General features: G+C 33.7%; 1 protein-coding gene across 1 annotated transcript in view; it reads right to left on the reverse strand.

Moving 5' to 3' along the window:
• The window catches only part of NetB (Netrin-B), a 287,222-nt gene that overhangs the window by 4,977 nt on the left and 257,421 nt on the right, over positions 1-24,824 (reverse strand). Inside the window, exons 2-6 of the mRNA XM_065508887.1 lie at positions 12,146-12,334; positions 2,498-2,647; positions 1,826-1,915; positions 1,617-1,682; positions 1,239-1,470 (exon numbers count right to left, since the gene is read on the reverse strand). Coding sequence (XP_065364959.1) covers positions 1,239-1,470; positions 1,617-1,682; positions 1,826-1,915; positions 2,498-2,647; positions 12,146-12,334 — 727 coding nt within the window. The remainder of the gene's footprint in view (positions 1-1,238; positions 1,471-1,616; positions 1,683-1,825; positions 1,916-2,497; positions 2,648-12,145; positions 12,335-24,824) is intronic.

The raw sequence follows: 24,824 nt of genomic DNA on the forward strand, positions 1-24,824 counted from the left end.
TGTATAATACAATTTGTTATAAATAATTTTAAAATAGTGAATAAATAATTTACTAAAAAAATAGTTACTCAATTTAAAACCCGAATTAATGAACGACATAAAAAAGTTCTTAATACGTTTATATTGTATTTGAATTCAGGATCATGTCCAACTAGCTCAAATATTTTAAAGCATAGCTCAAAAACGGAAACTAGAGGGTTTGCTAGTCAATTGTTTTGTAGACTGTTCGGGAGTTAATCTGATCAGAATATTTCTGTTGAAAATTTAATGATGAACTTTGTTTTTTAACATTATCAATACTTGAATTGTTAACTTTAACGTTATTTTTGTTGTTTTTCTTTAACAATAAAATATTAAAAAACCGACAACAAAACTTCTTGCTTTACTTTTTAAAAAAAATTTAAATTATTCGAATAATTCGATTAATTTTAAACGTGTGATCGAATTATTCGAACAAGTTAAAATTTCTTATTCGAATTATTCGTTTTATTCGAACAAGAGAAAAATCGAATAATTCGAATACCCTACTAAGAACTGAACTCCTGCATATCGAACTATTGGGATAGCGAAACACTGGCGACTAAACTCACAGAGGCGATTATAACTCTGCTGCCAATGATACTCTGCTATGCTTGTGTGAAATTTCATGTGAATTGGTTCAGCCGATTAGAAATCGCATATTTATTTGATTCTGCACCAATGTGCGATGGTAGGGGATGAACTACGGGTTTTGGTAGGTGTGTGGATTGAACACTATTTGATGTGTAGAATTTATCATGTGTAGATTGGACACTATTTGATGTGTAGAATTTGTCATGATAAGAACAAGGAGAAGTTGGAGGCCCACCGATTGTGTTTATTGTCCTCCTTGGGGATATGGATCGTAGTCTGATTTATAAATCGAGGGCGGATATTTAGAAGATGAATTAGTTTATTCCTGATCCATGGAGGTTCTGCATCGAACCATACGATTCTTTTCGGGTCTTTTCTGTACGAGAATTTATTCAAGGTTACTCGATAATGAGAATGTTTGAAAATGGCTGTCAACTAATTATTAAGTCTTGGAATAAAAGATGAATAGCTATTAGCTAATAATGTCTATGTAAAATCCTCAGCATATTTTGAGCAATGCGACAAAGGTGAGCTAATTTAGATATTGCAGATCAAAGATTTCATATAGACTTTATGTCAAATTAAAGGTTTTTGTAATAATTTCTTAGTAAATATTTACTACTTACTTATTCAACTTAATTTTAGGGCACTGGCACTCTAAATTTTTACGCGGCACCAGCCACATCATGTGTCCCCTACTCAGCATAGAACTTGTGGTGCCAGACATGGCATTTCGTTTGAATATCGTTTGAATGTTGATTTCGTATTTGAAAATTTCATTTTGTCGTTCGATGGAGAATTTCTCAGTGCTAATGTCCTGTGAGGCGCGATCATGGCCAATAACTTTGGCAAGAATGGCTACAATTAAGAAAATAGATAAAACCAACAAAACAAATTATATTAGAAGCTAGATTCATACTAAAAAGTAAACACTTTTTATTCAATAACAAATAACAATTCTTAAATGAAATATTGTAAGTAATAAAGCTATAATAAAAACTCACCATAATCTTCCATACAGAATTTATTTAAATTCAATTTTTTTGGTGTTGCTTTACATTTGCCACAATCTGATGCATGTTGTTAAATATGAAATGAAAAAAAAAAAAGAAATTTAAAAATCATTTAAATTTTTTTCTCGGTTTGTTATAAAAATTTATATATCATCATTAAAGTTTATAAAATCTGTTTCGTTGTTGTTTTTGAAACTTACATTTTTTCATTTCCTCTGCTTGGGTGGGTTCTCTATATTCACTGACCGCTGCACTTTCAGCTTGTATCATATTTGCATTTGTTGGCACTTCTGTTAATTGGGTCGTACAACAACAATAACGGCAGCAGCAATAAGAGCAGCAGCAACAACAATATGGCCAACATTCATTTAAAGCATTTTATAAAATAAAATCATCATCATCGTCATTGGTGGTAGTGTTGATGGTGGCATGAATGGTTTGAGTAAGTATTTGTATTTGTATTGAGTTGAATTGTTTGGTGTTGCCCCAAATGAAATTAAAAGTATAGCATGTGCAACAAACAGCATCAGCAGCAAAGCACAATAAAAAAAGGAACGGGAAAGAGAGACAAAAAAAAAACAGAAATATATTAATAAAAAATTTAATTTTTTTGTTAAATATTAACAAGAAAAAAATCCCAACACACTAACAGTCTCTATAGTAGTTTTAATTAAATTGCATTTTTATAACAGTGACTGTCTAAATGACTGAAAGAGTTTGACTGGCTGTTTGTCTGCCTGCCTGTCTGTCTGACTATCGATGTATGTTATATTTGTTTTGTTTTTTTTTCTCTCAAGCTTTTAGCAGTCATGTGTATATTTGAGATTGAGTGTTCTTGTTTATTTAAACAATTACATTTCTCTGACACTTACTTATACAGGGTGCTACATGCGATCTGGTCTGTTGATAACCTCTGGCACAACGATTACAGGTTAGACCAGTTACACCTTCTTTACAGGGGCACTGGCCACTCAAATGATTACAAGTCTTGCCGGTCGAACCCACAGGATGACAGTCACATCCTGAAATGAAGAAAAAAAAAACATAAGTATTTATATTAAAAACAAATTGAAGTAATTCAAATTAATAATAAGCGCCATTTTCTCAATAAAAATGATAACCAGAGATTGAGAAAATCGGGCTAAAAGTCTTCAATATTTTTACGCAGTATTTCCAAGACGAATTATCGTCTGCAACATAATAATCATACTTCACAACAAAGCAATGTTAGAAGTGTTCCTGCTAGAATCTTCACAGAAGTGCTTAGACATACAATTATATATATATATTCTGCAAATACCACAGATGAAAGTCCAACGCCGTAAAATTTCACCAACTTTGATCAACAAAACGGGATTATACGACCTAAATAATATTCTTTCAATTTGATAGAAGAATCTGATAATGCCTATAACAAAAAAATTAAACACTTTAAAGATACATAGGCAAACTCCTGTCCATATTTTGATCGCGAAATGCTACAAATTTTACGATTAACCTTGGTAACAATCTAGACGCGATACGTGGGCTTAAGTGGTTTCTGTCGTTCTGGCTTCAAAAAGTTCCTAATCTTGTCATAATATCTAGGATGGACGATTAAACTTCTATTGACTTTCCCACTTTTCATTACATAGATATTAATTGACTGCCTAGTTTATACAAGGTGTCTGGTAGCAGTGACGAGGATTAGAATTTAGTTGGAAACTTAGTTGCATAGTCCGAAACTGGCACTCTAGGGAATCAGTTATGAACAAATATAAAAAATTAGGTTAAGAACAATGAATCTAGCAAGGGGTTATCTGATAAGTAGATATGAGGACAAAGGAACGGTCTTAGTGGGACTAAGGGTTTGGAGGAGGACGACTCTGGCTCTGCAGACTGATACTAACTTACCTCGACTTCAACATCATTGCGGAGGATATCTACAGACATAATTGAGGTAATGTCTCAATGGAATCATCCCCTGAGTAGGCAGTTTCTTACTTTTCAACTAAGTTTCCAGTACCTCTGTGTGGTACTGGTTTCTCCAATAAAGTCAATTGACAACTACCCAACTCATTACCTCAATTATGTCTGTAGATATCCTCCGCAATGATGTTGAAGTCGAAGTAAGTTAGTTATGATCAAAAATAAAAAAGAGGTTGAAAACAATGAAACTGACTGGGGGATATCCTGATAAGTAGAGCTGAGGACAAAGGAACGGTCTTAGTGAGACCAAGGGTTTGGACGAAATCGACTCTGGCTCTATAGACTGATACTGCCTAGTGTAGATTTGAACATCATTGCGGAGGATATCCACCGACACAACTGAGGTGATATGTTGGGGGCTTGTCAAAAGACCTCTTTGGTGAAAGCAGTACCATACAGAGGCTGGTTTATATGGCCTTACTTTCTGAGGAGGTGAGGAGGAAATATAGCTGCTAACAGTCAGAGGTTGGAGCAATGTACTTTGATGGCTAAACAAAAAACTGATTCGACAGTTCACGAAATCGAAAGATTCCAAAATAGTTCAGAGAAGAACTAACACGCTTTTACGAATGCCATAAGTTCCACGGCGTTATTCATGCGCCAATCACGGAGTACGAATTAGGCTCTCAGAACTCGAATTCGGTAATACAACCTAAATGGTGTTTATGTATCTAAGACTGTATATAGGGTGTTCGGATTTGTCAAGGTATATGAACAGGGATCTTAATAGAGGAGACTAATCTTCTTCTTCTGTCCGGTTAACTTCTTGTAGAGCATGGGGCCTCTACTAAATTTCTACAAGATTTTCGATCATTCGCAAGTACTTTTATTTTATTCCAGCTTCTTCCGCTGTTTTCGATGCCTTTAAGCAAGCTTCTTTTCCCTATAGTCTTTGGCCGAACTCTTCTTGGTGGCTTATTTCATCTGGATCGTTCCTAATAGTGTGCCCGATCCATTTTCACTTTCTTATTTTAATAATAATTTGGATAGGCTCAATGTTGCTATTTCTGTATAGTTCGTCGTTGGTTATGACGTTTGCCACCAGATTTTCTAAATGTAATGCAAGCAGCGGTTTGTAAAACCTTGTAACTTACAGTTCAGTGCTGTTGTTGTCAGCCACGTTTCGCAGCTATAAAGCAAAACTGATAGAACGTTTGACTTGAATGTGTTTATTTTAGTTTTGACTGATATAGTGGTTGATTTCCAAATCAACCAAAAATTCTTCTTCCATGTTGTGAAGTTGGCGGTTTTGAGAGGGTAGATTGGACTATTTCGTCATCAATTTTAGCTGAATTATTTGAAGAATGATCCAAGGTAGTAAAATAACTCTACGTGGGCTTTTGAGTCTATACAATACTAGGATGTGCTGGGTACCGGGGAACTGTACTATAAGAGGAAATAAGGTTGAGGTCGAACTTGAGAGACAAAGTTCGGGACTAGATTTGGAGTTGAGGGAGTTGGGGATAAAACCAAAAATGTTTCACTTTTATAGGATAATATATAAAAGGTATTTGAATTATACCAAACGATCCTAGGAGAGCAGAGTGTACTATATGTATACAATAAGGGCTAGTACAAGAGCATTCCGAGATTATGTATAATGTGCGAAGGTTTCGATTAGATTGAGACTATGAAACATATCGACTGTCATTGTCGCAGGCTACAATTTCATAAAATTTTAAGTTTGATCATTTTTGACTTTTTCTTTTGGGATATCAGATAGCTTACTGAAGGGATTATGGGAACTGCTATTTCGTTCACTTTCACTTTCCTTTCTTATCTTTATCGTTTTTTCTTTTCCCACACCCAATCGCTGCAGAGGGTCGTAAAATATCTAAATAAAAATAATTCAATGAAGATAGAAACTTCAAAACCACCAGCCGTAAAATACTGTGGAGAATCTGTCTCATATCGTTTCAGACACAGAGAGTAAACAATTGTAAATGAGACCATAAAGATTTTATGGAGTAACTCAAACGAAGAATATTCTGGAACTAAATGTACGCTTTATAATAACCCAGATTGATATTGAAACGGTTTATACCTATTAAATTAAAGTCATATCTAACTTAAGTGGAACCATCAATCCCTGTGGTATAATGAGAAGAGTATAGTATTTTCCAGGGATGGCAGTAAAAAGAAAAATATTTCAGGTGCATATTCTTTAGTTTTTTATAAGTTTTTATAAAAATAATACCCTAACTCTTCATAATCTATATACAAAATTCCATTTAACCTAAATATCTATTAAACAACTACTTTTTTTTCTATAGCATTTCACATAAAACTTTTTAAGTTATCTTAGTCGTTTTTTAATTGTTTTCCAAACATGTGCAATAATGTAATTTAAATTCAATTAAAAACTAATTTTATAAACATTTAAAATATTTCCAAAATCACTTTAATGGGCACACACCCCTACGCTGTTATCTAAATAAAATTTAATTTAGCAAAATGAAAATAAAAAACAAAATTAAAAGGTCCATTAAAACGAACAGTGGCAACAAAAATAATGAAATAAATTTGGTGATACGATATAAAACGAATTAAATGCCGCCAAAATAAAATATTTGAAAATATAACAAAAAACCACAAACTCAAATACACACAAGTGTACAGAAACTAAATGATGGCAGTGAGGGAAAGGAATAAATTCTTTAATGAAATATCAATATAGCTGCCCCGATAGACTAGACAATTGTGAACTGAACTATCAATCTGGCGGTTGCGGGTTCGATTCCTGCCAGAGACTCTGGGTGTATCAGCAGGCAAATAAGAGTCTTCGCAATTTGTGATTGTTTTAAAAAAAATATTTAGTTTATGTATTATAGAAGGGAAAAGGCCTAGATTTATAAAAAAATCTTAAATATAGTTAGACATAAATAAAACTGAACAGCACAGTAAATATTTTGAATGGTTTACTTAGAAAGAACTTGGATATCTGGGGCATTTTGCACGACTTCGGCTTGGGATATCTTTTATACATCTAATGTGAACATATATGTATCTGGATTGCTTTGCCAACATTTATATAATTCATTTAATTCCTTTAAACCTCTGCTGAGGTATTACTTAATTTGGCCACATACACTCCCACTTAATGACGTTGGAAATTTTTACAAATATTTATTTTATTTAGTTTTTCACTCCCATAATAAAATCAAGTTTATTATTAAACACTTCCAAAATGCTGCCATAAAAACACAATAGGAATCGACGAAAAAAAATAAACAAAAATAAAATACTCAAACTTAAACTGAATAGAATGTAAATAATGAATAGAAAAGAAGAATTTCAAAAATTATCTTTTTTCTTGCTTGATTTTATATAGAGAGACATTGTTTGTCAAAGTCAAAAGCACACTGGACATTGTGTAGCACCAGCACCAATACAATGTTTGGGATAAAAATCCATTTAAGGAACAGCAGGATTGGGAGGTAGTACGAGGAGAGTGTGGAAAAAAAATCAATGAATTGATGAAGTATGAATACAGACAACTTCATAGACTATTAAAAGTGGAGTGTGTAGTCCCAATGGTTAAACTCATGCTGCTGCTACTGACGATGATGCTGGTGATGGACACAGTGCTGGCTTTTTATATTGTTTGAGAGTGTCAGTCGGTGCTGGTGTATGTGTCTGCATACAAAAGACCCAGTTTTTAGAATTATTTTTGTCTTTTGCTAATGTTTTTATTATAAAACTTTTGTAGCTACAAACGTGTTATTGCTACACTAGATTCTATTCCAAATTTCTAACACAAACAAACAAACAAAAAAACTAAAAATCGATTAAATTGGAATTTAACTAAAAGTTTCAGTTGATAGTTCTCACTGAACACTCACAGAAACAGTATGAGTATTTTAGGCAACTTTTTGCAGTTGTTTATTTTTGTTGTTTGCTGGATTATTGAATAAAAATACCACTTAAATCCACCTTAATCGCTTAAAAACTTTTTTTGTTTGTTTAATGCTACAAATTCCTTTAGCCATAACGAAAGTCATGTCCAATAGATTATTTATGTGTTTGAAAAAAATAATTTTTTCCTATGAATTACTAAACATTTTTTTGGTTTTATTTATTTTTTTTGACTTATTTTTGGCATTTTATTTGACGAATCATAATGGTCATCATAGTGACATATAACGTTTAGGTAGAAAGAAAGGGAGTGTTTGATAAAATGTTCAGCATTGTTGAAATCTTTTGTTAAATTAACTTTTCACTGGAATTTATTCTTGTGTTATTATTTTCTGTTGATAATGTATCTTTTTGTCATGACATTTTGGAATTTTTGTCATTCTTGTTGAGACCAATTTAATTAAGATTTTGGAAGGTGGTGTTAGATGTTTGCAAAATAAATATATATTTTTGTTCGAGTTTTAAGAAGGTGGTTGGTCTAAACACCAGCAAAAAAATTTATATTATCTGCAAGGTTATTGAGTTCCGATTCCAAATGCTTTACTTACAAGGAACTGCAAGTACCCAGCCAAATATTTTATAAGAAAGTAATGGGATTTCCTGCACCTCTTTTGTAATTGTCCGGCACTGGGTGATCGACGTGCCTGGATTTTACGTGAACGATCCTTTAGTAATATCTGAGGGTTATCTGGGAAAGAACTAAGGTGCATAGACAGACGCCTTTATTACTGAAAGCAGGTGGTTTATAAGACCGAACAAATTGGAAATTGCACCTCATAGTGACCCAGCCATTGTCCCATGGTGGTCTGCGTTAGCTGAATTCCATGAATTCTTCTCCTCTTACTCATCAAATTTCTACTTATATGTTTCTCCTTTTCATCTTCTCTCTTGTAAACTCCTACTCAATCTATAGATTTCCCTCTTCTTTTACTTCTCTTTTCTTTTTGTTTCTATTTTCTCCTCAGGCACCACAAAGGGCCCAAGTGTGCTGTACGAGACTAAGGTTTTGGACGGCTGCCTGATTACCTAACCTAATACGAAGTACCAAAATAGGTTCTATAAGTCGCCAGCACACTTCTTCAAAACTATAATTATTTATCATTTTAAATCACATCAAATAACTTAAATAAGGGATTTATCACGTTTGCACAACAAACAAACGTATTAATTTAAACAATTATGGATCAATATTGTTGATAGAAAAATTCAAGATTGAAGCATTTGTGATGGATTCTTCATTATCTTGACGTAAAACAAGCGGTATGTGCCTAAATGAAGCCATTGTTTGAAGAAACTCTCACATTCGCATTAGCACAACAAACCGCCAAGATAAGCTCTACACAGCAAAGATGTGAGGTAACAGATCTTGAAATTATTGCTGAGAAGAGGAGAAATATGGTGAACGCTGTAAAAGAGGCAGTTATAAAGGCATTATATGATAAGTGTAGCAGGACCAGAATCAAATGTTATAACTGCTGTAATGTCGATCGCATTCAGCGTAACTGCAAAGCACCAATTAAGAGAAAATGGCAAGGAAGAGGCAGGAATGATGAAAAACACGGTAACATGTACACGATTTCAAGACAGGCTTGCACCCAAGAGCACAAACAGTGGGGAAAACAAAGGGAATGCGTCATTAACATGTAGCAGGACCAGAATCAAAGGTTATAACTGTGGTAATGTCGATCACATCAGCGTCATTGCAAAGCTCCAATTAAGAGAAAATGGCAAGGAAGAGAAAGGAATTATGAAAAACGCTCTCAAGACAGCCTTGCACCCAAGAGCACAAACAGAGGGGAAAACAAAGGGAATGCGTCCTTAATGTTCGACTGATACGTGCGGATTCCAGTAACAATTAGTGTGTGGAGCAAGGAAGTGACCCAATACTAGCGAATATAATATCGGTTAAATAAGAAGAGAGAAGGCCTACACGCAATAAAAAATCCGCAGAAAGTCCACTGATGAAATTATATTTGGACTTATGGAATAGTCTACAGTTGTTACATTGCTGGTTATACCGCATATGGGAAAGTACTGACGGTAGAACGGTGACAAATCTAATTGTGGTACCGTCCTCTAAAACAAAAGAAGTAATGAAAGAGTTCCATGACGGTCTCAGTGGTGGTCATCTTGGTGTGACAAAAACCCTAGAAAAGTTAAAACGAAGTTTTTATTGGAACCGAGAACCAGGAAGCTATGACGGTTGTAGGAGTATTTGTGAAGAAATGGATGTGGCGCTATGGTGTTTCGTTGGAGTTGCACTCTGACCAGGGCAGAAATTTAGAATCTGCCGTATTCAAGGAGATATGCTAAGTATACGGAATAAGAAAAACTAGAACAACTCCGCTTTATCCTCAATCCGATGGCATGGTCGAAAGATTTAATAGGACTCTAGAGGAATATTTAAGAAAAGTGGTCAGTGCATATCAAAAGGACTGGGATGAACACATACCAAAATTTCTGCTGGCATACAGATCAGCTCTTCATAATTCCACCTCTCGAACACCTGCAAAAATTGTCTTTGGAACTGATCTGAAATTGCCTGACGATTAAGAATTTGGTACTAAACCCTCAGCAATAAATGAAGACAATGAAAACTCTAGCCAGGAACAAGACGACCTTAACGAACTCCAAGAATAAAAATAACCAGCGACAAAATGAAAGTCAGATATCATTGAGCAGCGAATTCTGACGGAGTTAATGAAGCCCAGCTTGTAATATTTTGTATAACCCACAACCTAAGAAAAGACTGGCTCCCAAACTACAAACCCAATGGGATGTACCATACATGGTGATTAAAAAATTAAACGACGTGGTGTACAGAATACAGAAAGAAAAGAACTTGAGACCTAAAATGAAGGTCGTACATCTAGAGCGATTAGCTGCTTACGGGAAAGGTGAATCTGTACCTATTCGGGATGAACAGACCTAAATGGAGGACAGTTTTACGGAAACTACTAGAAGATATAAATAGTAACAGAATATTGCAGGCAGTCAATAAAAATATTTTTGAAGTCAGAGGCTTTAGATTTAAACACAATGAACTCAGTGATTTTCTTTAAGCCCCTTTCAGGTACATATATTGATTAAATCTGCCGATAGCTGAGATGAAAAATTAAATATTTGTTCTATATCAAAATAATATTCAAAAGTAGTAAGTGCTTTTCAATAGGGCGAAATTAAAATAAAATAAGAAAATAAACATGACATGAACGGACATGTTCGAACTGGAAATAATTCGTAGTCTATAGGAATGTGTAAATATCTCGATTTACATACAGCGTTGAAACTTGAATCGGTGCCTTTCCATAATTGCTTAACATTTTGAAATCGGTCTAAAAATATGTGAGTTAAAGGTACTATAGTACTATTACTTTTATATAAAAATTAAAAAAAAAACAAAAATGTATTTTTAACCGTTCACAACTTTTTTTTATTAATAAATACATATTAAAGCTAAAGTCCTACCTAATCAACAAAAATCTTACAAAAATCCTCATCCATTCAAATGTTACAGGATTTTGATCAATGACCAAAATTTTCCACTGTGCGCTGAGGTACTACTGTACTTTTAAACATCAGATAGTACAGTCGTATCAACTTTTGCGACCATTGCCGGTAGAAATGAACGCAAAATTTCCATTTTCGACAAAACTGCTTCTATCAATAGGCGTCTGTCAGTTGACTCCTATTAAAATCTGAACAAGCTGCGTCATTTAGTTTGAAACAGCCATTGATATCAGTGAAACTTGAGGAAGACTAATATTGATAAGTACTATGGAAACTCTGCACTATCAATTTCAATTGCCAAAAAGTTGTTTACTGAATTTCGTTGTGGCCGTACAAGCACGGAAGATCCCGAGTTCTCTACACTCGAAACAGTTGAAAAAATCTCGAAATGGTATTGGCCGATCGGAAATCGAAAGTGTGACTGATTGTCGAAGCCATAGGCATCTCACATGGCTCAGTGGTATCAATTTTTAATGATCACTTGAATGTGAGAAAGTTTTTTGCAAGATGGCTGCCACGCTTGCTCACAAACCTGTATTTCATTAAAAAATGCACGGACTTTCTCGTATTTTCTGCCAATTTTTTAACCGAAATTGTATGGTTGGGAAGCTGGAAGTATGCTAAAGCCTGCTACATTACAACATTTTTTACTTAACAAATCATATAAGTTTCCGCATCTTGTGTTGATAGGTTTTTTTTGGGAAACTGATATTTATGAAGTCTCAGTACTCAATGTTGAGAACATTTCAAAAGAGTCATTTAAAAAATTGTAGATAAGCAGCCATCAACTATTTTTTAAATTTGTATTTGTAGGTCATTCGCATTTAAATATATTAGGCGCTGTATATTTCCTTTTATCCACATGTAAATAACCAACTATGATTTCTAAAAGCTTAAGTCATTCTTTTTAATTCGTACATAAATTTCTGTCCAATAGGACCCATAGTAGACCTTCAAGTTTGAACTTACTAAGCTTACTTCGTAGTTAGTGTGATTTTCTTACTTCCTTTAAGAAAATTATATGCTAAAGGCTTATACTTATTAGATTCGACTATTTCTTCGATAGTGATTTTATTTGTATTGTTTACTTCCGAGTTTTCAATTAAAAAATAAAAATCATTACTTACGTTTGCATACTTTACGATGATTAAGCGGTTTTGTATTGTCTCTATAGAATCCTTCACGACAATAATGACAGTATCTTCCTGTTGTATCATGCTGACAATTATAGCAGACACCACCCGATACACGTCCAGACAATTTATACAATTCCAAATTGAAACGACAGCGACGTGCATGACCATTACATTGGCACACTGTAAAGAAAGAAACACAAAAAAGTGAAAATAATTAATGATTAAGAAAATATTTAAAGAAAAACAAAGAGAAAAGTTATAATTATATTAAAGAGTTATTTTAAGCAATTTACTAACTAATTAGTAAGTACTATGATTTAAATGAAATTAAATTTTTATTATTTTATGTTGAATACTGAAAATTTCAAATTTAAGTTATTTTCTACCTAATAAGCTTTACAACTTTCTAAAAAGAAATTTCTTGTCATTTCAAAAAATTGTTTAACAAGAAACAAACAAAAAAATACCTTTCAATCAACAGAAATTCTTGTTTAAACCACAATAAACATTGAAATGTTTTGTGCAAAAATTTTGCTAAGAAAATTTCTTTGGAAAAACTTAAAATTCCAACAAAATTTTACAAAAATTAAACAAAATAGCAAGTAGCTATAGACTTTAGTCATTTGCAAATGTAATATTAACAAATTGAGCAACAAACTTGAAAATTCTGAGAAACATTTTCTCAAATTTACACATACTTACAAATAGTTTAAATTAATTCAATTAGTTTCCTTGAGTATGAAGTTTATTTTTTGGTATTTTCAAATGTCTGCTGCATTTGCATAAGAAATTTGAAATGTTTTTTTGTTAAACAGCATGCAGTAACATGCACCTGATTTGTATGCAACAATAGTTAGCAGCACTTTAAGTTGCTGTTTTAGTAAAGCTTTTGTTGCTCTTGAGTTCATTCAAATAATTGCACTTAAATTACTCTTTGAAGTGTTTTTTTTTGGGAGGATTTTTGTTCAATTTAGTTTTATTTTCCAAAAATGTTGCTCTATAACTTCTGTTTAAGTATTTTTAAGTAAAATGTTGTTTGAATTTACCGCATGTAAAATTATTTTACAAATGCTATAACAACTGCCAATACATTTAACACGCTTTACACATTCTGTGCTTATGTGAGCGAGGGTCGTCCAATATACCAGCAGTTAGGCAAGTCTGATCACTTGAGTAACTTCAATTGATATACAGTGAGCCTCAAAAGTGAGTATACAACAAAAAAAAAAATTTATTCATCGATTAAAATTTTAATGTTTCGGTTTTTTGGAGATTGAGTTGAATAATATATTCGGTTGTGAAAAAAAATTTAAGTCGGACTATAATGATTTTCATGATCCTAAAAAAATCAAAAAATTCGCGGGTATTTACTCACTTTTGAGGCTGTGTGTATTTTAGGTCACTTGACGCGTATGAGCTCTTAGTAGTACAGAGAGAAGTTAATTGGTTACTTTATACACCCCAGGTAATCTAACGTGAAGTCAATTGTCACTATATTGTCTCTAAGTAATATAGGGTTTAGTCACTTTAATTTTTTTTTGTTCTGCACTTTTAAATTTAATAATTTTACCCAACTGAAGTAATCAATTGGAGAGTTGTCGGAAGAAGGCTTGTTTAAATGCAATCGGTTATTGGGCTGTCTATGTATTTTTCATTGACTATTTTAGGTGAACATGTAACCGGTAACTATGTGAATCCAATGTATTGACTACCTTGGATCAGCTATCAGACAGTCATATTGTAGTCAAAAAGGGTCAGTATATGTACGAGTTAAAATAACTACTCACGTAACTACTTATGTAAAAGGAACGATCGACATCGAAGGAACCAGTGGTACGACCAGGAGTGTCGCGATGCCACTGCAGAAAAAATGATGCATAAAGAGCAACCCCCCAGCCAGCTGCTACGCAAGCCGAAAGGAATGCTGCAACCTAGTTGTGTAGGGAGAGCGTTGCCTGTTCAGACAGAAACTAGAACAAGAAAGGCACTACGACAGGAATGAAACCCGGAAATTATTTAAAAAAAAAAGCGTCAAACTGAAGGAATTAAATGCGGAGCATCTTCCTGTATGGGAATCTAGAAACGGACGCACAAAGCACACTGAGGCTGTAGAAGGTGCATTTTTAAAAGATTTTGCCAGGCGATGAAGTCAACAATTCCGCAAATCAAAATTCCATACCTGAAACGTAAATAAACGACGACGGCATTGACATACCACCGCCCGACTACATTGAGATACAAACAGCTATAGCCCTGTTGAAGAATTTCCCGCTGAGCTGTTTAAAACCGGACACGAAGAGTTGGTAAACCGCATGCACCAACTCTTGTGCAAAATATGGTCTCAAGAATATATGCCAAGTGAATGGAACCTCAGTGTACTCTGCCCTATTCACAATAAAGGAGACCCTACCCATTGCACCAACTAAGTCTTCTCTCCACGCCATTGCACACAAAATACTTTCTAGCGTAATATGTGAAATATTGAAGCCATACACTAACAATCTGATAGGAAAGTGTCAGTGCGGTTTTAGAGCTGATAAGTCCACCATAGACCAGATATTAACACTACGCCAAACCTTGGAAAAGACCAAAGAAAAAGAAATCGAAACCTACCATCTATTCGTTGACTATAAAGCTGCGTTCGATGACTGAGCTTGGTATACCTACAAAGATCGTTCGGTTTTGCAAAATGGAGCTGAAAAATATCCAAATCACCTTAAAATAGGAGCAAACCTCACCCACCCCTTTAAAACAATGAGAGGAGAAGATATTGCAAGAAACAAAAATTTCTCTTGGCAATAGATGTTATTTTGGGCTTAGTAGTCATTTGTACTACTCGCTCATTTTGCCCGTCCTGCTCTTTGGTGCTGAAACATGGACTATGAAAATATCAGATGAGTCATTGTTGGCAGTGTTTGAGAGGAAAATTGTCCGGGCCTATAGCGTTGATGATGGATTCAGAATTAGAATGAACCAAGAGCTGTACGAGCTATACACCGACGTAGATGTAGTCAAGCGCATTAAAATCCAACGAATGCGCTGGCTAGGACACATTTGGCGAATGGATAATGACGCTCCAGCTCTAAAGGCATATAAAGAAGGACCCACCGATGGGCCTCGCAGCAAAGAGCGGCCCAATCTCCGTTGGAATGACCAGGTGAAACAAGATCTAAAAACACTTGGTGTCTCTAATTGGCGCCAGCATGCAGAAGAAATGAATAGCTGGCTTTCTTTTTTTTCCTCAGGCTCGAACCGACTGTTGTAATAACCATAAAAAGAAAGAAGAACAAAATTGCTAGTTCGACATCAACATTTAGAAAATACCAATAAACGAAAGAACGTTTTGGAACAGTTTCGTTTGTAAATGCCACCAAGCGACCACTATTCACTAATAAATGGTTCTCCAGAGAATGGCTGAGTTCGATTTCCAACATAAAACTTCTCTTCTAGCTTATGCATTATATAAATGCATATAGCTTGGTACTACCCTCGCACTTGCATTTACGATAATCAAGTATTGGTGATGAATGAACATTTTGTTGGATAATCATGTTGATGTTTAAAATGAAAATGTAATTGTAAACCATTACAAATACACATGCAATTACACTCACACAACATGAAAATATTTCTACATTAGGATGGTACTTAGTTAGGACTTTTAGGATTTTCCATGCTCCCAATTGTTCTTCGTCATCTAAAAACCAAATGTTGAAAATTTGAGCAAAATCGGATAACATTTGTAGTTTCGAGTTTTGGGTCAAAGAAGCTATATTTAAAAATAAAATTGTGGGCATAGTCGTCTCACGTAGTGATTATATGAAATGGCCACCGAGATAGTGCGTTTTGACTACGTTCGATTTCCCTCAAAACCAACATAACCCATGACAACGGTGAAATTCAGGTTACCCTATTCTACATGAATTATTTTATAACATGATTGCATTTGTATGTATCAATGTATGAATATAGTTCGAATTCATGAAAAGGTGTTGATGGTTTTGGTTTTGAATTGACTTTAGTCATTCACTACTACTACCATTACAATGATTATAGCACTCTATCTGTTTGACAGTGGGTGCGTTTGTGTGTAAATATATGTTGCATAAAAGAATGTGTTTGTATGGAATTTTTTTGCTTGCATTGAACCTTGTAATTAAATTTAAAACCACAATTTTATTGTCAACCAATGGTGTGTGTCGTACTTGCCATATGTATGTAGAGCTACGTACATACGTAATATGCGTTTGTCGTGTGCTAGTGTAGTGGATGGCATTTTTGGTTTTCTACTAAATATAAATGAAAATATTTTTGCCATTATTCGCACAGTAATAATGGAAACCAACAAATATATTTGTATAACAAAACAAAAAAAGAAAACAGAAAAACAAATACACACAGATATGTAGAATTGCAAATTAAAAAAGGTGTGAATACAAATTGGTTTAAACTGAAGAAATGTTTACAAATTTAAACACCTTAAATATGTATGATCATTTTCAGTTTAAAACACATATTGAAAAATTTCAACTTTCGACGATAGAATGGAAAAAATCAAGTTTAAGATATTTAAAAGACCGAATGTAACACATTTAGGCCAATGAATACATTTAAACAATTTACAAGGTTATTAACATGTAATAGGACCTTCAGAGGAATGGCACTTCCTTCAAAAAGATTATATTCAAGTTTAAAAATGAGTTAAAATTCCAAAATATTTAGTTTTAATTCTTTCCGGTTTAGTGGTCACTTTTCTAACCACCCTTTCTAGAGTCTTTAAACAATTTTTAGTGACATCTGTTGGTATTTTTCTAAACAATTAAATATTTTTAAATCATTCTTTAAGTTTTTTTGAAAAACATTGAGGTCAGGTTGCTCTGGTTAGATTAATATATTAATTTGAAAATATTGTAAATCCCAGTTTTTCTAAGTTGTTTTCCCGCTTTCAATAAAAAAGGTCAGGGTGTTTATTGTTCGTCAAATTCAGTGTTACTTTGTTATTTAGTATTTGTTTGGTTGGCTTGTGCTAAAAAGGTAATATTTTATACTAAAATCTATTTTAAATAACGTAAGTAATAGAGTGGTTAGATTACTAACCACTGTGACTGAAATAGTTTTTTTATAATGTGTTTCTCAACATAACGTTCTGTTTTTTTGTAAGGATGCCGCGTGTACTAGCGTAATATGTAAAATATTGAAGCCATACACTAACGACCTGATTGGAAAGTATCACTACGTTTTTAGACCTGGTAAGTTCACCATAGATCAGATATTCACACTACGCCAAACGTTGGAAAAAATCAAATAAAAATAAATCGAAACCCACCATCTATTCGTCGACTATAAAGCTGCGTTTGATAGCCCGATAAGATAAGTGTTTTATTTTACCGTAGTTGAGCTTGGTATTCCTACAAAGATCGTTCGGCTTTGCATAATGGAGCTGAAAATACCCAAAGCACCTCAAAATATGAGCAAACCTCACTCACCCCTTTAAAGCAATGAGAGGAGAAAATATAGCAAGAAACAAAAATTAAAACCACGGATATTTGGAATAACTCTTAGCAATAGATGTTACTTTTGGCTTATTAGGCATGGTGCTCTATGGTGCTGAAACATGAATTATGTAAATATCAGATGAGTCATTGTTGGAAGTGTTTGAGAGGAAAATTATCCGGCCCTATACGCATTGATGATGGATTCAGAATTAGAATGAACCAATGGCTGTACGAGCTATACACCGACGTAGATGTAGTCAAGCACATTAAAACGATGAATGTTCAATGAACATTAAATTGAAGATATTTAATTGGAAGGGAATGTGTCTGCAGTATTGAACCCGACTAAGAAGAGAATTATTAAATTGAGCATGTCGATCTGATGATGGTACTCGGGGCTCTGATTCGGATTATTCGGATTATCTAACCAAACTGCTGTGGTGGGACCAAAATAGTGAAAAAGTTGTCTATTGGAAGATCCGGTTTATTACACAAAAGGTGGGGGTATACCAAATGATATAAAAAAACTGGAGAATGTCTCACCTACTCAGTTATTTCGTTTGATTTGTTCAGAAAAGTTATATGCTACGAAAATGTTTATCATAATTAGTTTTAAAGTCAATCGCCATAGTGGTTAATAAACTAACCACCTCTTCCATAAAAACCTTTAGCTGTATTTTTATTTTTTCTTAATTTTCATAATATATGAATCTCAATTAAAGTAAAAATGCAATTGTTTTGATTATAAAACTATGAAAGAAAGAGTTAAGATAAAGAATTTTGTAAAACAGTAATCATAATATTAATTCAAATTATGTATGAGAAAGAGTTTGGAAATTGTTGAACCCGATTTTCTGGTTATTAATCTCTTTAATCTTTTTTTGTCATTTTACTAACATTAACAAATTGAAAATTTGCATTCGATTAATAATAAATACCCAACAAATGTGTCATCATCAAATGGTAGCAAGTGATTTTTTTGTTCTTGATGGAAAACAATTTGTCAATTGAATTTATTTTTTATAACTTTCTCATTGTCATCAGCAATATTTTGTCAACTTTGGGAAAATGATCCCTAATGGTATTTTTTTCAAGATTTTTTTTGTTGTTAATTTACTTTCTATAAAACTAAAGTCAATTTGTCATTTTTCTGCAGAACAACATCAATCATGGAAAATAAAAATTGTCATAGTTACTCCCTTAAAATAAAAAATAAAAAATCAACTTATGGAAGCAACACTTTTTTAGAAAAATTACTGCAAGTTAGTGAAAAATAAAAATGTAGCTTTAAACAGTTTAAAATCTTTTCTTTTTGCAGCAAAGTCTTTTTCCAAATTAGTTTGAGTTAATAAATATTTATAAAATGATTGCTTGAATTTATGAATTTTAATTACTTCCCCCCTATATACTGTCCCCATAGCCTTGTAATGTTCAGCCCAACTCATCTAATGTTAATTTGTAAGCATTTTCTGCTCGTAACAATATTGATGACTTTTCAGCACATTTATGAATTTTTAATGAATCTTTATTGTTGCACGAACAAAAGAGCAGAGCAGGGTGGGTGTAGGTTAGTTGATGTTCCGAAGCTGATGAGTTGGGGGGATGTTTGTTTGAGGCAACAAATGCAAAGATGAGGAAAAAATTAAAGCAAAATCTTATTTGATACTCTCACTTGTAATATGCTTTTCAACGGGATTATATTTGTATCTTATTGAGTATTTCTTTTCAATTTAAATGATTAAGTATGCATTAGCGCCAAAAACAATTGGCCAAAGTATCGACATGGTTGGTGGGTATTAATATTCATAAGAGTTTTAAGTGGATTATAACGACAACAGCAATAGTTGAATTGTTTAGTTATTCTTGGAGTGGTGTGTTCGGGTATGGGAATAGGGAATTAAGACCATGGAGAGAGTAGTGTGGGAGAGTTGTAGCTTTAAAATGTGAGCAATAGAAAATCGCTTGAATTTATTATCATGTATAAGTAGTATTTATTTTTAAGTTTCAGGTAAAACTTTTGAATTGGTTTGTTTTTGTAAATGTACATACATATTTGTTATGTTATGCTTACTTTTAATAAGGCAAGTTTCTGAAGAATTTACCGCAGAAGTAGTAAAGAATGTCAACTAATTTAGAATGATTATACAAACAAAAATTTTCGACATGCCTTTACTAAGAGCAGATCTGAGGAAAAAGCTCTTTACTAGTAGGCTCCATTGAAGAGTCGTATAGAGTATTCTCGTGTAGCCTTCTTGCATGTAGAAGGAGCTGTCAAGTCCAGCGCAATTCCATCTGCTATGGAAGGGCATGGGATTGACCTGTGTAGATGCCTGTCAGTGGAGACAGTGTCCCAGTTAGTCGGTCTTTGCCCGGTCTAGGCCAACATAAGGGAGTATACACTTAAAGGGTCGTAAGAAGTATTCTCTTGTAGACTTCTGACATGTAGAAGGAGCTTTTAATAATGTCAGGTCCAGTGCAATTGCATTAAATGTTATGGAAGTGCATGGGATTGACCTGTGTAGACCAGGTATATTTCCACTTAGTCGGAAATATATACTCTACATGGATAAGTACTATACACTGCTGTTTTAGTCGGATCAAATCAGTCGCATATGCTGACAATGTCGCGGTATTAATATCTGGTAAATTTCTCAATACTGTGTTGAATGGATTCATCACTGAGTACACTGAATATCATGGATATTGCAAATAACATTGGCATCATTCCAGAAAGAATATTATGCTGGAACCTAAACATTCAGAACAGGACTAATAAGGCAGAAATGGTCATTTATTCTAGCAAAAGGGCAACGGTTACTAATTGGGGTATTGGGGGTATCAATTGAATATTTAAAGCTGTTATTTAATCCATTTTGTTTATCATACTAAACTGGTTAGCGGTGATACAAATAGCTCTCAACTCTGCTGAGAGGCTGAACCCTGGAGTCTCGAGTTCTGGTAAGACACAATTAAATATTAGACTACTATGGGAATATGCACTGTTGATTACTACATTCCAGGACCATCCTCTGACATGCAGTTTTACACAATTATTCCGAATAGTAAATATATTGTTACATTTTTACCTTTTAAAAACGGTGGTTTAGTTATTTTAAATAAACCATATTCTTTTAATTGCAAATAAAAGCGATCAATAGTATACAATTTGTAACTCTTTATTTATTTAACTCTTATTTTATTTAAATTTATATAAGAATTTCAATAGTAAGTCTCTTTTAATACACAGACTTTTATTACAAACCTTAAAACATACTTTATAATGTCCAAAATTACACTAGTAATACAGTTGATGTTAATTCTAAGAGCACCTGACTGACTACTACTTCCCATATTCTAGAAGTTTCATGAATTATCTAATGGACAAAACTAGAATGTTCTATTTCTAGCCTTAATGTTAGCAGCTTTAACAGTTAATGTTGGCAGCAATATGCTGACAATATATACAAAAGCTGGTGGATGTTGAAATCGTGTTAAAGCCTTTAAATTCAAATTGATAGTGGAATTTCGTAACAATAATTTTATGGAGCATAACATGATTTATCTGATTCTGTATATCCAATTTGTTTGACTTTTGATAATTTTATAGAATTTCGGTTACATTCGTTTTGTGGACATCAGGATAGTCTATCGCGTTCGCCCCTGGTGACTATAAGTACCCACCACTCGTTTTCAATCAATTTAACTACAACTATATTCTCAGTATTTACTTAGAAAGGTGTCACTGGGATATGTGGCAGAATGGACTCTATCCCTCCTCTCTCTATATAGCACCTGAGAGTATACACTGATGGATCCAAGAGGGGTAAAGGGGTAGGTGTTTACTGAAGATTATGGGATACTGAAGATACAGATAAAGCTAATTGTTTCAACTATTACAGAGCACTCCATATTTGGAACACGTGCTATGAGAATGGGCCTACCATTTAACGATTACTGTAGAAGCTGTCATAGCTAGAAAGTATTGGGAAAGTGTAGACCACTTTCCTCTCGTGCTTTGAGGAGTTCTCGACGATAACTCCCAAATACAACCATTCATTAATCAGATAATCTGATTAGTTCACTATGGAAACAATGATTGTCGATTGAGTTACCGGCTGTTTACTTCTAGGATATCACAATGGGAACAACTTTTGGATGGACCCAAATGAGCTACTTGAAGAGTAGCTACAGACGGAAACAATGATTGTCGATTGAGTTACCTGCTGTTTACTTCTAGGATATTACAATGGGAACAACTTTTGGATGGACCCAAATGAGCTACTTGAAGAGTAGCTACAGACGGAACCTTGTCTACTAAAATTTCGAGTAACTTTAATAGTTTTTGGAAATTTCCCACATGCATATTTTTCTGTCTCTTAAACATTTCCTTGTCTCAATAAACACTTTGTATTTGTAGGCTAACTAAAACCTATAATTTACTGTCACATGAATGATTATACAAATACATATTTATAATATTGTTAATGGTCAAAGGCAATTAAATAAATGACAAAACTGTGGATAAAATGCTAATTGTTGATTATATTTCATTAATACCACAATACAATGCATACAGAAAAAGCAGACTCTAATGAATAATTCATAAACAAATACATAAATAAATAATTCAATGAAAACTACAGAAAAGTACATACAATCAAAGACCCCAAGCAACCTACCTAAACAATCAATAAAGCAAATAGTAACCAAACATTTTTAAGGGTACAAGTTGATACAACAGAAGTTATAATAATAATAATGAAAGCCAATATCAATTACAAATAATAATAATAATAATGATAATAAAAGCTAAAACAAATTCCGGACAGGCAATATAAAATTAATGATTATTGCTGGTCTTGTTTAACAAGGAAACTATAACAAAAACCTACACCTTTACCCCAACTACAACACCCACTCTCTTGAACAAAACATACCTACACCAACGCATTTACGCAGTATAGAACTCCAAAAAAAAAACAGGACATTGTTATAGTCATGGTGGAAAACAGGAAATCATAATGATGACAATGACTTTCAAGTCTTAACAAGCAAACAATAATGAGTACAATACACACGGCGCAACAAAACGACAGAATTCATAAAGTGTAACGCCTTCTGTTCCGTCATAAATATCAATACTTTAGCAGAAAAACATACTCCTGCTAGACATCATACAAAAAAGAAAATATGTACAACGCAACGCAATAATAAAATGAACAATATTAATTCCCTTAAGAATATACCAGGCATGTCAGACAGACATGCAGCCAAATAGACAAATATAAGAAAGCAAGAGTTGGCTGGAGTAAGTCAAGAAATATTAACAACAAATAAACACAATTACTAAGAAATATTATAGTTGAAAGAGTTTAAAGTTCTACTAAATAAATAGATTGAAGGAAATCACAATGGAAAATCAATATCCATCATAATTTATATCAATGGACAAAGAAAGTTATTCTGAAATGCAAATATGTCCGATGTCTGTATGTCTAAGTAAAAATTGTTATCAAAGTACAGCTCTTAATTTTGAAGCTAATTTTATAAACTAGAACGAATAGTATTGATCGGTTGATATCGGTTTAATATTCAGCACAATTAACTCACATCCGCCAATAGCATTAACGAGTCTGTGGTAACAGTATTCTCTTCTGATCAGTCTTGGAAAATTGAGGTTCGAATTCGGCGAGAGAGTCTACCACATCTAGGAAAGGCAGTAGTGACAAAATATAACAATACAGAACTTACATTATAGGCCCAGCAATTGGAATGAGTACACTTGCAAGGATCGTAGAGATTAATGACTCTGTCGCTTAGATACTAGATCTATCACTTGCTGATTATTGGCAAAGACTTTGCAACTTCAGAAAATCCAGCAAGGAAATTACTAGCAGAGTTCAATTGCAGTATGTGTATTGTACCCATTGTTGGTCCCTTTGTGACATGTATAATAATGGGGATGTCCCACACCTTGGTGTTATATTTTGGAGGGATACATGTGGTGACACCGGTGCCTTGAAACCTAAAGCCGGTAAGAGCTTTTAAACATGCAGCTGACCAGAGACTTATCTGGAACTCAGGACTTATCCTGACTGGTATATTGGTGAGTTCCCTTCACACCTTGATGTTATATTTTGGAGGGATACATGTGGTGACACCAGTGCCTTGAAACCTAAAGCCGTTAAGAGCTTTTAAACATGCAGCTGACCGGAGACTTATCTGGAACTCAGGACTTATCCTAACTGGTATATTGGTGAGTTCCCTTCATCCATGTACTGGATGTGGTTTAATATCTAAACCGGGTAAAATACTGTTAATTAAATGGCTGATGTTTGTGCTAGTGGTAAATATCGGACAACCTTACTAGGTGCTGTTGCCGAAACAACAGAGCCATTCATTATTACCGATTCGAATTACGTCAGTTTGACTCCATTTGCTTAGTCGCTGACTTATATCGGCTGGGAGTCTATGAAGTCTTTGCTGATTGACTAGCTATGGATGACAGGAACTAGATAGCCCGAGCTATCTGATCCATGCAATAATTTTACGAAAAGCTGCTAATTGTGTGTTCCTTGCAAGTTCACACAATGGCGATGATAGTCGCTTTGTCTCCATCTGTGTTAAGAGATCGCAGTGGTGTTAAGCTTTCGAGGCAGGAAAGCACGTTAATCTTAGACACATCTGTACCCATTGTGGGGCATGTAGCGCCGTCCTGCTACAGTTATTTTGTGATTTTAAAAATAAAAATTCATCTAAAACAGTTATTATTCAACGTAGTAAAAAAAGTTCGCATGAAACACTTAAAAAGAGTTTAATAGCCGTCATAAAAAAACTCATTTGAGGAGTTTTATTTTTCCCATCAGAAAAAAAACTCAACTGAGGAGTTTTATTTTGTTCGTCATAAAATAAAAGTCATTTGAGGAGTTTTATTATTTCCTTCAGAAAAAAACTCAATTGAGGAGTTTTATTTTTTCCGTCATAAAATAAAACTCATTTGAGGAGTTTTATTTTTCCCGTCAGAAAATAAAACACATTTTATGTAAATTGACACCTAAAGTTAGCCGCTGGTCAGATCATTACAATTGAATAAATTGTCATTAAAATAAAATGAAGTGGGATTTTAATTTGTTATTTTTTCATTCCTATTATCAAATTGTTTCTGTTTTTTTCCT

The sequence above is a fragment of the Calliphora vicina genome, chromosome 4 (assembly GCF_958450345.1).
Source record: "Calliphora vicina chromosome 4, idCalVici1.1, whole genome shotgun sequence".
Taxonomy (NCBI): Eukaryota; Metazoa; Arthropoda; class Insecta; order Diptera; family Calliphoridae; genus Calliphora; species Calliphora vicina.